Source organism: Mustela nigripes, chromosome 5 (genome assembly GCF_022355385.1).
Source record: "Mustela nigripes isolate SB6536 chromosome 5, MUSNIG.SB6536, whole genome shotgun sequence".
In the NCBI taxonomy this organism is placed as follows: Eukaryota; Metazoa; Chordata; class Mammalia; order Carnivora; family Mustelidae; genus Mustela; species Mustela nigripes.
Window position 1 is genome coordinate 70,102,988 of NC_081561.1, and position 14,038 is coordinate 70,117,025.

Genomic DNA, 14,038 nt, shown 5'->3' on the forward strand with positions numbered 1-14,038 from the left:
AAAGAATGAATAATATGATTTCCTTTGATTAATTTGAAAAACGAATTTTCAAACTACATCGGATCAAAGCAGTGTGCAGATTATTGAAATAAGTTATTAGGGGATGCTGTAAAGAGAAAAGAACAAGTAATACAAAAATAATTGCTTACTTCATTTATATTTTGAAAAGGTGCAGAGCTTCTAAAACAAGGACAAAATCAGTCTTGGCAAAGATGATATTAACCTAATAACAAATAAGGTATCATTTTTCAAATCAGACTCAAGGTTTCCAAATTCATCTAAGAAGATTTAAACTATGGTTTTATAATGATAGGATGAAATAGATAAAGTTATTTGAGAGAATATCTAAGGAAATTAGTAGTTGGGTGTTGGAGAAAAGCAGATTAATAATGTATACTAAGTGCTCTGTACTTAATTAGTGAACAAACTGATAGTTCAGGTTATTCTTGAAAATAACCTGAGAGAATATTGTTTTATCTAAACTTAAGGTGGTAGCAATTATTTTTTATTGTTAAAGGCCTGAAAATTATTATTCGCTTTTAGAAAAAACTTACTGGATAATGTATCCACAGTGTACAAAATTTAAAAATGTGCCCCAATGTGAATAGTGTAATGCACATCTCTTCATAACCTCATCTACATTTTTCCTCCCAAAGGAAAACTGGTCCTAGCTTTGCTTCATTTACTTAAATACATTTTAGATCCTCCCCTGACATAATGCTAGGCATGGGATTCAAGACTTATAGTTTCACCTGTGTGCCATTTGAAACTGGCATCAGGATTTTTTTCATATCAACATTCAGTGTTGGGGAAGTTGAGACCCTCTCCTGGTATTATAGGTGTAGTATAAGACTTGCAGTTGACCAGAATAGATTTCCTTAGTTACTGGGCTATGGCCAATTGCCAGGAAAACTTTTGTGTGACAATATCTTAGGAAGAGGACAACCTTCAAAGTATTCATCTTGAATCAGTCTCAGAGTCTTTGTTTTGTTATTATTTTTTATTATGATGCCTCTCCTTCAGTTTTCCATCTAGTAAACTGTCAGTAACCACTTTTGAGCTTGAATTCAACCACCATGAACTTCACTTGATTCCTGATAAACTCAATAATGAGACATACCCCCTCAAATATATTCTTATAGTACATCATATTACTTGGCATTTAAACTACCTACATCTATTTATACTATATCCTTACACTGATGTATTTGTATATATTCCTTTGGTAATTTCATTCATGTTCCATTGATATTCTGTTGCCTGTGAATTATACTCTTTTATCCCAGCACTGTTTTTTTAACCCCAGACCTATATATCTAATGGCCTACTTGATTTATCCACTTGAAAATAATAATTACCTTCCTGAATCTGGAAGTTGGCTTATCTACCTGGCTTTTATCAACCTGGGAGAGCTTTGTAGCCAAACTGAAAAACAAACAAACAAACAAACAAACAAAAAATCCTCTATAGATCACTGAGTTTTTACAAGTCTGCTAAGGACTTAAAGTTCTTAATTGGGTCTTAACTCTTTTTGAATGAAATTATTTTTCTACTGCTATCATATTTTGGGTTGGTAACATTAAAAATAAAAAAGCCAGTTATTTTACCAGCAAAATAGGTTTATTCAGTAATAGCAGAGAATTGAATTTGGGACACACACGCTATGGCAAAACCGTAGACAAGTCCAACAAAGGAGAAGCGTATTTTTTTGTTAAGAAGGAGGAAGCTGGGAGGCATTGTTTTGAATGAAAGTCCACTGGAGAAAAAACGAGAGGAGTTCAAGGTGATGACAGTTGCTCATTGGCTGATTTGGAGCCAAATCTCTTATAGGAGATACAATGTATATCTTTTCCTCTTGGGACCTGTAACAGGTGATTATTTCCTGCTAAGGACTCTTCTGCTAGGGTTTGTAATTAACAACTCTTCCTGTGATCAATGTGGAGTGGTACAGAGTGAGAGCTCCCCCTTCTGGCCTCCCAACTCTTTTAAAATGAGCTTTTCCCTTTATAATTTTCACAGGGTTAATAAATATTGTCCATTTCTAATTTCAGGATGTCATCATACTAATCTTCAGATTACTAGATTGATTTATAAATTAGTCCCTTTGTATTAACATTAAACATACAAAAGTTTTTGTTCACTTTAGTTGTGCCATTCAGGAACTCATGGATTTCAGGAATACCTACTCTGGTTTTTGTTATCCAAATGCAAGAGGTCAGATTTTTTTTTTTTTTTAAGATTTTATTTATTTATTTGACAGCCAGAGATCACAAGTAGGCAAAGAGGCAGGCAGAGAGAGAGGAAGGGAAGCAGGCTCCCTGCTGAGCAGAGAGCCCAATGCGGGGCTTGATCCCAGGACTCTGGGATCATGACCTGAGCCGAAGGCAGAGGCCTTACCCACTGAACCACCCAGGCACCCAGAGGTCAGATCTTTCTATCTCTTCTTGTAAAAGGAAAGTACTCCTTTCCATTCTCACTCATAATTTTGGGGGTCTATCAATCTTTTTTTTTATAAATTCATTATTTCTATCTTGGACTATGGTGTAAATTATTCCCAGATACAGACTTTTTGCTTAATAAAATAATAAATTACGTGTTTCCCTTTGGTTTACTTCATTGCTTTAATGATATCTAACAGTTTGGATTTTTAGTGGACTTCTCATTCCGGAAGAAATATACATAACAGAAAAATCTATAGCTGAGCTTCCTCAATAGTATCTCCTAACTCACTTTAAAAACACTTATATGTAAAAGCCTTAATTAAGATATGATTTACATACCATACAATTAACCTACTTAAAATACACTATTGGATGATTTAACTATATTTACAGGATTATGCAGTCACCACTATAGTCAAATTTGGAACGTTTTCACCACTAACACAAAAATAAATCCTGCACCCTTGAGAAGTCATTTCCCATTTTCCTCCAAAGCACCCACTCCCTAAGTTCTAGATAATCACTGTTCTATTTGTGTCTCTAGTTATTTACCTATTCTGAAAATTTTGTCTAAATGGAATCACATAGTATATGGTCTTTTGTGACTGGCTTCTTTCAATAGCATAACGTTTTCAAGATTCATTCATGTTTTGGCATGATTTTTTTTTTTTTTTTTTTTTTTTTCCAAATCATGTTATCTGAAAACAAAAATAACTTTTATTTTCCCTTTCTAGTCTGATGATTTTTATTTAATTTTCTCGACTAATTGCCCTGGCCAGGATCTTTAGTACAATGTTGAGTAGAAGTTATGAGAGCAGACATCCTTTCCTTGTCTCTGGTCTTACAGGGAATTCATTCAGTCCTTTGTCATAAAGTGTTATCTTAGTTGTGAATTTTGTAGATGTCTTTCATCATATTGAAGAAGTCCCCATATGTTACCAATTTGTCAAATAGATTTAGACCTCACTAAGTGAGGTCGGATCTCGTCAAATATCGTCTCTGCATCTATTGAAAAGATCATGTGGGTTTTATCCTTTATTTTATTGATATAGAACATATCAAGATATATATGATTTTTATTGGGTGTATATATAATATAGTTTTTATATATTTTTGTGGAATAAAGATATTTTCATTATAATACACACTATCTCTAGTAACTTTTTTGTTCTATTTTGTCTGACATTAGTCTAGGCGTTCCCAGCTTTCTTACACTTTTTGTTTGCATGATGTACCATTTTCTAACCTCTATTTTCAGTCTATTTTTATCTTTCAACCTAAACTGTGTCTTCCGTGGGCAGGATGGTGATATAGAAGTTTTCAACCATTATCTCCCCCCAAAACATCGATTTCGACAAGCACTCACGGATGAGACTACCTATGTAGGAATCTGGGAGTCTAGAAGAGAGGTTCCAGCACATGGTTTCCCTTAACATTTATATTAAATTGTTTTGTCCTCAATCCTACATATTACAAGAGATCAAGCCTTTCTTTCCTTTGACCCAGTATTTTTACCTGTCTAGAAGTTTATTCAAACTTTCTGAAGAGATGGATTTCATTTCTCATGGTCGTAACTAATCTCTTCTCTTTCTTCTTCTTCCTCCCCTCCTTCTTCTTCCTTTTCACTTCCACTGAATTCTTTATCTTACTTTTTTCTTAATTCTACGTTTTCCCCTGTCCATTATCTGTGCTGCATTTTTTAGTTTGGATGTTGTCTCGATTGTTTCCTTTCACCAAAATATCTCTAACACAAAACTGTTTGCATGTAGTGTGTGTGTGTGCATACATGCATGTGACAGACTGGATAACACCCCTCAGTCCCACACAGTCTATTCTGTGGCTATCAGTAAGAGTTTAAGCATTTTTATTCTATTATGGGTCTTTAAGCCCTGGTCAGATAGGTCTGTGCATCATTATGGTAATTCTATTATGTAAACACACATATTTTTCTATGAAAATTATGGTTCAATTATTCAATTAAGAGTTATTCATCAGGGGCGCTTGAGTGGCTCAGTGGGCTAAAGCCTCTGCTTTCGGCTCAGGTCATGATCCCAGAGTTCTGGGATTGAGCCCTGCATTGGGGGTCTCTGCTCAGCAGGGAGCCTGCTTCCTCCTCTCTCTCTGCCTGCCTCTCTGCCTACTTGTGATCTCTGTCTGTCAAATACATAAATAAAATATTTTTTAAAAAAGTTATTCATCAATTATCAATAATTATAATTTATCAATTATTGAGCTCCTACGTACACAGCTTCATTAAAAAGGGCTTATCCATATGATATCATTAAGTGGTTACTATTAAATAGATGCTGTTTTTTCTTTTGTGTTGCTGAGTAAAATATCAGTCTTTATAAAATAGTATATTCCTCCCTAATGCTTCCAGAGTACATTCTATAGACGATAATTAACTCTAATCCATTGACTACCTTTTTGTTCTAAACAAGATAAGAAAAACATACACTTTAGCCATATATTCCCTGTAACTTCTGTTACCTTTATTTTCTCATCATCTACCTCAAGACTTTTATACTTCATTTGTTCTTTATAATTGTCAGGCAGGGTTGTAAAGTAAATGATGTGAGCTTGTAAACTGTTCTGAGTTTACTTCAGTTTTCTGGGTGGAGTTAATCTTTCCTTTAAGGAAGGTATCTCTTCTGACTCTGAATTTATTTCATGGAGTACTTTGATAGTGATTAGAGAAACCTCTGGAGTTTTTTCCACTGAGTAAATAAAAAAATATCATTACTAAAAGTTCTACAGGGCAAGGAGTAGGTATAAATTTATGGCATTAATTTGAAGTAAGACAAAACACACATATACATGAATTCCCCAAGCCCAGTTATAAGTATTAATTAATGTTTTCGGAAAATAATAATATAGAAACACTTTTATTTATTCTGAAGGCTGCTAATCATTAACAATTAGATTTTTCAAAAAAGAGTAAAGGAAAGAGATGCTATAACTTTATGTGTGTCTGTGTTAGGATCGTGAATTTTTAAGCAGGCAAATAAATATCCATTGTTCTCTTAAGAGAAAGAAATGCTTCCCCACAGAGTAGAAGATGTGTGGGTATGTAATCCATATTGATTATACAAGGGTCAACTAATGTCTAGAAAATAACATTTAAAAAAATCAAAGCTCTCTCTCTCTTTTTTTTTTTTTTTTATCATGAAAAAACTGTATTTAGATTTAGCCAGCTGGACTCAGTTTAGATGATCCCAATTTTGTTGGCAACATCCAAAGCATCATAGTCAGGGGCCAGCCGAACGTATGCCTTCTTCTCTCCATCAGGCCTGATTAAGGTGTTGACCTTGGCTACATCAATGTCATAGAGCTTCTTCACAGCCTGTTTGATCTGGTGCTTGTTGGCCTTGACATCCACAATGAACACAAGTGTGTTGTTGTCTTCTATTTTCTTCATGGCTGACTCAGTAGTCAGGGGGAACTTGATGATGGCATAGTGGTCAAGCTTGTTTCTCCTGGGGGCGCTCTTTCGAGGGTATTTGGGTTGCCTTCGGAGACGCAGAGTCTTGGGTCGTCGGAACGTAGGTGATGTGCGGATCTTCTTTTTTTTGTGACTGTGGACGCCTTTCAGCACCGCTTTCTTGGCTTTCAAAGCCTTTGCTTTGGCTTCGGCTTTGGGAGGGGCAGGGGCTTCCTTCTTAGCTTTCGGCGCCATCTTCGTAAAAGGGATTTCCTCAAAGCTCTCAGGCACACTAGTGATCAAATTCAGTGTAAAAAATAATGATAATGCTTAATTTCTTGGAAAATTTTAGGTTATATATCCAAAATGTTATATTTTTATTTCAAATACTTTTAGGAATTACAGCCAAATAAACTTTTATGATAATACTGAATTGCTTTCTAAATTTAAAATTTATCCATAAGAAATTAATCTATGTGATAGGTTTTATCATAATATATAACTGTTTTAGAGGTCAGTAGTCTTAATTTTACATTCATTAATATGTTACCATTGCTTAAAAACTTTTTTTCAATTATGTGTATTAACTTTAGTGGCAGTCTATATGTTCTCGAAACTTAATGTATGTTTAAGTTATTCACTTCATTAATGGCAGAGGAACTTCTCCAAGTATCTACACAGTATTGACTTTCTAGGGGTATGTGGAAGTAGACTTCAGCAGAGATTTTTCTAATGTTCTGCTCTGTGAAGTGAGCCATGCCACAGGGAAACTAAAATGCAAGGAAAAAGAAAAGATCATTTGCTAATGTATGCTACATTAGTTGTCACTTAACTTTTGTTACCACTTACTTTGCATCTCCACTTCATCACATGGGCATCAAGGGTAAAACCTTTTACAGTGCACACAATTTCCTGATTAGCATCCAAAGACTGAGTTGGGTGCTTTCTCAATATATGAGACACATCTAGTTTTCCTCATTACATTTCTGAGACATTTTGCAGACATCTTCTGTACTGAAGTAAAAGATCATGGAAAATAAAATAGCAAGAGCTTTTTTCCTTTTTTTTTTGTTTGTTTTATTTTCGCTCCTAGAATGAAAGAATGTAAAGAGTAGAATAGGTGGTTAGAAGAATTATTCCACAGAGACCAAATTTAAAATATTTACTTTCCATTTCATAAGGCTTAAGAATACAAATGTTGAATAGACATTTCTTCAAAAATACACAAGTGGCCAATAAAAACATGGAAATATGGTCAACATCATTAGTTATTAGAGAAATGCACATCAAAATTACAATGAAGTTGTATTTCATATCCATTAAGATTTAGGGTACTTAAAAAAGTACCAAAAATGCAATAGCAACAACAAAATAATATGGAAAATAACACATGTTTGTGAGAGTGTGGAAGAATTGGAACCCTCATATATTGTTGGTGGGAATGGTTTAGCATCTGTGTAAAACAGTTTTGTGGTTTTTAAAAAATTAAACATAATTACCATATAACCCTGCATTCCATTCCTACGTAGATTCCCAAAAGCCCTGAAACAGGCACTAAACTGGTACATGTACACACATGCTCTTATCAGAAATAGTCACAAGAGCTAAAAGTTGGAAACAGTTCAAATGTCCATCAACAAATGAATGAGTAACAAATTGTGTTATATACATACAATGGAGTAATTATTCTAAGACAAGAGTGAGCAAAGCACTGATCCACACTACAATGTAGATGAATCTCCAAAATGAAAGAAGCTAGACACAAAAGGTCCCATACTATATGATTTTATTTATATGAAATATCCAGAAGAGCTGAATCCATAGAGAGAATATAGGTTATTGGTTGCCAGGGACTAGGGGAAAGTGGAGATAAGGCGAAACTGCTTAGTGGGTGAGAGGTTGTATTTTGCGATGATGGAAATGCTTTAAAACTAGACAGAGGTGGTGATTGTATAACCTTGTGAATGGACTAAATGCCACGGAATTATTCACTTTAAAATGGTAGATTAAATGTGTGTCATGTGAATTTTATCCATTTTAAAATAATAACCCATTTTAAAAATACAGATGTTGATAAATATTTATTTATACATGCAAGTGAGTTTAACAAACGGGGTGATGACAGAGTTTGAACGAGGTCTCATTTTTAAGACAAATTGGTTTGTTTTTCAACTAGATACTGAGCCTTAGAAACTGTGGATTATAGGATTTGAGAATGAGATTTCACTCTAAATATAAGGAATGATGCCAAAGATATTTCTTTTTAATAATAACAAGAATAATAATAAATATCTGGATTATACATCTTCAAGGGTCTAATTCCATTAACTGTAACCAAAACAATAATGTGTTCATTCTTATACATTTCTTGAGTGCCTTTTTTTGACATTTTAATTTCCTTTATTCATTTAGAAAAATAAATTTCTGAATTTTACATCCTTTTCAAATATGTATACAGTATCATTACAATAAAATCTTCGTACACAAAGAAATGTTTCTGACAAAAGCTTATCCCTTTCAAATACTATTCAATAAAGCGACGTTCCATCTGATCAAAAGTGAAAGAGATTCTAGTTCTCACTTTTCTCTTACTAAATAACAGTTGAATTGCTAGACGAAAATCAGAATGATGTTTCTCTGTGAAAGAAATCACTTTCGTGCTACTTCTTTCTAAATTTACTTTTTATACAAGCTCAGACACAACCTATCTCATCCCTGCCTACCAGCCCCCTCTGCATTATATGGCTATCACTGTAATAACCCTCAAGGAATGATTTAACTTCGTAATTACAAGGACCCAGAGAATGATTAGAACAATGTTTTTCTTCTCTCTCATTTCCTCTTGTTAATTCTCTAGCCTGCAATTCGCCTTTCCTTTAATGTTCACTGTTGGGGCCCAATAATGCCCCCTGGTAGAAGCAGGATGAGGAGTTTATTCACTGCAGAATGATGAATGGCTCTGCACAGCAGTAGGATCTACAAGCATATTGAATTGATTGCTGGCTTGCTTTCCCCATTTCCTTTTAAAATTTGTTGTTTAAAGATCTGTAGTTACAAATATTAACTTTGACTTTTAGGAAAGTATCAATAGCTATTTTCAGAGTTGGTCTGTAGAGCAATAGTGACTGACCATATTTTATATTATTTTATAAATCTCGCAACTGGGTGTAAACACACATCTGCTTTTATGGCCATGAAAACTCCTTGACATTTTATCCCAAGAACTGAATTGAAAAGAATGGTTTATGTATCTGTGTCTGCTGTCTTTTCTTCATACAAGTGGTACAGAATTTCATAGAAACTCTTGATTCTTGCAGATTGGGAAATAAATTAAGCACAAGTAAAGGTGAGTACAGTTAAGGAGGAAATGTAAGCACATTATTAGGATTGCCTCAAAGCAGACTAAGGAAAATTGAAATATTTAAAAGGGCCAAAAAGAGAAACTTGAAACTATTTAGTCAATGCTTTTGGAAAAGTTAGCTATCTATTTGGGTCAAAAATAATGTTAAGCCCCGGATAATATTATACCAAAAATTGAAGATGTTCTAATAATTTAAATATGGAAAATATAAAAGTGCTAGATTGGGATATAAGAAATATCAGCACAGTGAAATATAAAAGGGGCAATATAAGATACAGGTTTAGATTAAATACCTGTGAAATAGTTACCAAATAAAATATTATCTATAACACATATGTATATGCATATATACTGTATTATATAGTATATAATATATAATATACATACAGAGCTTTTAGAAACTGATATAAATTTTTCACACAATATAAGAGAAAGTAGGCAGAATGGAGATAATTGATGGAATCTAAGTGTGTGAGAAGGTTTACACAAATGATCAATAAATACCTGAAATCTGTGCGAGAGGGATCATACACAAATGATCAATAAATACCTGACAAAATGTTCAGATTCACTGGAAATCAATGAAGGGCAAATTGTTTCACATCAATGAATACCATTTCTTACATATACAGAAAAGAAAGGATTGATGTTATCTAGCATTGGACATGAATGGAAATGTATATCTTCATATATTTCTGATAGGAATATGAACTGATAAACCTTTTTTTGAGGTCTTTTCATGAACAACTATCAAAATTTTAAATGCACATAACCCGCCTTAGAAGTTCTTTTCAAAGTATTCAAACTACAAAAATGCTTATACATGTGCCCAGCTAATTCTGTAGGGTAACATTTTAAGAGGAATAATTAAAAGCAACACGCATGTTCATTTCCAGGAAATATTTGTTAAAACAATAGTACATCTGTACAACAGAAAAATCTGCACCCTTTTTAAAAAAAAGGGTAGATTTGTTATAATGTGGGAATATATTCATAATTTTTTGTTCAACAGGGAATTTCTTAAAAATTTGCAAAAATTATTCACAGTATGAGCTCATCTTTAAAAAATCTAGATGACTGTATGTATAAGTGTGCAACTACATAGAAAAAAGGCCTGGATGGTTGTTCAAACATTATATCTGATAAACAAAAGGGAGTATGTTGGAGAATGCTGAAACAAGACATTTAAGTTTTACCTGACTATCTATATTGTTTGACATTTTTTATAAATGAATGCTATTTTTAAAGAAGTTTAACTGTAATAAGTATAACAAAAAAGAACAGAGAAAAACAATAGAGATAGTTCAGTTTTACCCTTTGATAGCTTTTAAATTGAAATTTTTCATAAATTAGGTGTTTTAAGAAAACCTCTCCAAAACATTTAGTTGGCCTAATATCACAAGCAATTAAAATAAAGTCACTTTTCAAATTAGCCTTTTGGTGCCATTACAGATTGAAATAAAATGAATATATTCAAACAGGGCTTTAGGCATTTCCTCTGCATATGTGTTCCTAGAAAAGAGCTCAAAATTGTAACTTGTCTAATTCAGAATGTCCATGAGGGAATATAGACCCACACATCCTCTGAAGTGTTAAAGAAATTATAAAAACCAAACAAAAATTATTCACCTTGTGAAAAAGTAATCTTCATGTGTTACAGATTTCCTTGGATCTTGAAAATAACTTTATTGCCTTTCACCTTGCCTGAACTTGTAACTCACAATGCACTCATCTTTTTTCTGACCTCACAAAACCACTCACTCTAACTTTAAAACACATCTTTGATACATTTTCACGTGGTTTTCATGTATGTGCTTATGTTAATAAATACACTACTAGCAGGTATTTGTCTGCTTAGCTTCCCTTTGTACATTCTCTAGTAGGACTAGATATATGCAAAATAACTTTTATGAAAATAATTGAATTATACATTCAGTTATAGAATATACTTTCCTAACATTATGGGAAAAGGGACTCTAAAACTGTTTTACACTTCACAATTACTGTTTTTAAATGAGTGTTATAAAAATTCTGTTTATTTTAATGCATGTCTTTCATTTTCTTTATAATTGGTTAGTAGATTATTATTTTTTTAAAAAATAATCTCAATTACTGTGAGTTCCAAATAAAAATAAAACTATCATAGAAACTTTTTGACTTAACTATGTGTGGCTCACCAGGATATAAATGTACTTGGACATTAGAAGGGGCCATTTGGATAAGGCATTTTTGTTTGCTGTTTTCTCCATAGGTTTATCTCTGTGAATTAAAATAATAAAGGAAGAAAAGATGAATTGATTGCAGAAAACCATCCCAAGAAGATTCTTCCTTTTTCACTAGTACAAAAGAAGTAGGCGTGATATTATTTCCTTATTATTTACTTGGGCAGGTTATCATGATGCTATGTTTTATGGATGGAATGTTTCATTAAAACATTGAAATTATAGTTAGAGACATCCTCCTTATCCTTATAACTTTTCATCCCTTGTTTTTCCTAATCTTTAGAACACTTTCCTCTTTCATTTAAGAAACAGAGGCATGTATTCTAAATTAGTTGCTGTTACTAAGAAATTTTCCTGGGTCTAAAGAAGATGTTTATTTCTGTACCTAAGAGTACTGATTTGGTTTTGGTAGAATTATAGATACTGAATGTCCCATAACTCCAGAAGTGAAACCTTCTGGAATAATATGAATGCAGCAACATTGCTGATAATGTTATGTATCAATCAAATATAGAAGTTGTTCTTTAGCAGTTTGCATTGAGTTTATCTGGAGTAATTGTAGTCTGTCCTTGACAGCTTGCTCTCTGGGTTGCATTATACTATTGTGAGTTTGTCCCTATGCTATTACAACTATCTTCTTGGATTTCTGAAATATTAATGACTGACTTTCAGCATAAGGGGCTTTACATTGGAATGCATGCTGCCGTAATAATCTGGGATTGGATGATTTCCACCGTTACCAATTTGTGTAACACTTAAGTTATAGTTTGGACTACTTTTCTGAATTAAAATGAAAGTGGTTATAGAGTCATTATTTTAAAAAGAGACATAGGAGATTGGTAATGTGCATATTCTGACTGAAATTCAATGTCTTAATAGTAAACTTGTAAACAGTGCAGACATAGTAATATTAAACTTGTCAATTTCGTTTCCCTACAAAATATCTCCTTCCCAGCTCAGTTTGAGGATTACTTTTATTTACTAATACATTAGAAAAATCTGTTTAAGACCAAAATCCCTATGCTATGTCTTGTTTTTAGGTAAAATTTAATAGAGATTCAAATTCAGGAATGACATATATGTGGCATTTTATGTAATTAGGGACAACCCATTAGGACTTACAACACCTTAAGGAAAAAAAAGTAATAACTTTTCAAGATCTGTTTTTATATCACTTTACACCAGTCTGTTGAAACACTTTTACATTTTATGTATTATGGTCTCTAAGGGATCTACCAAATTGGTGCTTCTTTAGAAAAATAAGTTCACTCAAAAATTATTTCAGGTTGTATAGATTCCTTGCTGGGGATTGTTTTAGAAGGTATGGTCAATATTGAGGACAAATTTCAAAATGTCAGGAGTTTGTGTAAGTCAGATTATTATGTAATATAGTTATATTATATACTTCAAGGAGAATTACCAATTACAATTTAGTAAATTTAACTTGGAAATATATAACACTTCAAATTTCTACTCCAAGCTCATTAAATGATTCTTGTATTGTTCCCACTATCCTTTTACTAATGATTACTATGGGGCAATCATTTATTTCTGTCAGTGACTGGGGCCTTGAAACAATGGAGTGCATGCTAATAACCTAAATGTCTTATTAAAGTAACAAGGAAGAAGGAAATATGTTTATACGGTGAGTCTATCATGACTTCTCAGTTAAATCCTAATTCCCATATATGCATGGTTAATGTCATTCACTGCTGTTTTAAATTACTGAGCCACAAATGTTATCATTTTTATATAATCTCAAACAAAATTTCCAACCTCACATTGTAATGTAAATGTTAATCCATATATAGCAATATATTATATATAAATACATTAACATGTAGGAGCTTTCCTTTGGCATTTATTATAAGTAAACTTAGAGATGGTTATCTGGTGGGTGGTGTGTTTGTCTGTCTAAAACATAAATAGCTTGAATACCCATATTTTTTTCTCCTAATCTGTTTAAGATAGATAATATCATTCTAAAGAGAGTTTTTATTATGGCAAAATTAATCATAGTTTTAGTTTTTCTCTCTATGACTTCAACCATTATAGTGTAATTAATTTCACTAGTACCTTCAAGATAAACTCAAACTTACTGGTGTAGTGTAAAAACTCTTCTTGGTGGTGACTCTGTTAGATCCCTTGCTGTTCCTCCGATCCCCTGTGTTTTCTTTTGACCCCCATGCTTTGAATATTATACTTTCTTTCCCTGATTCACCCTTTTCATATGACTAACACTTACATCTTAATACTTGTTTTAATACTTCACTGACACCTCAGCTAAGTTAGATGTATCATCTTTAGGAGGTTAGAGCATGCTTCCTCCTATTTTGTTACTCAAAGGGTTTTTTTTTTTAAATTTCTTGTGTTTTAATGACAGCTTCATATTTCATGTCTTTTCATCATGAGAATGATATCTACTGTACAACCTAAGTCTCTTTCATGTGCTCTCATTCATTGGATGACAGTCTTCCTCTTCACAACCATTTACTCCTTCATCTCAGTTATGAGATGAAGGAAACAGGTTTACTCATTTCCATGGACTATGTGCAATTTCCACACTGGAACATTTGTTCCCTTCCCCCTCCCC

At 33.0% G+C, this 14,038-nt stretch overlaps 1 protein-coding gene across 1 annotated transcript; it reads right to left on the reverse strand.

The window, feature by feature from the left end:
- Positions 1-5,593: 5,593 nt before the first annotated feature.
- LOC132017338 (large ribosomal subunit protein uL23) lies at positions 5,594-6,133 on the reverse strand. Its single transcript, XM_059399127.1, has one exon. The coding sequence runs from the start codon at positions 6,115-6,117 to the stop codon at positions 5,647-5,649; it is 471 nt and encodes a 156-aa protein (XP_059255110.1). The 5' UTR covers positions 6,118-6,133; the 3' UTR covers positions 5,594-5,646.
- Between the last annotated feature and the right edge of the window lie 7,905 nt (positions 6,134-14,038).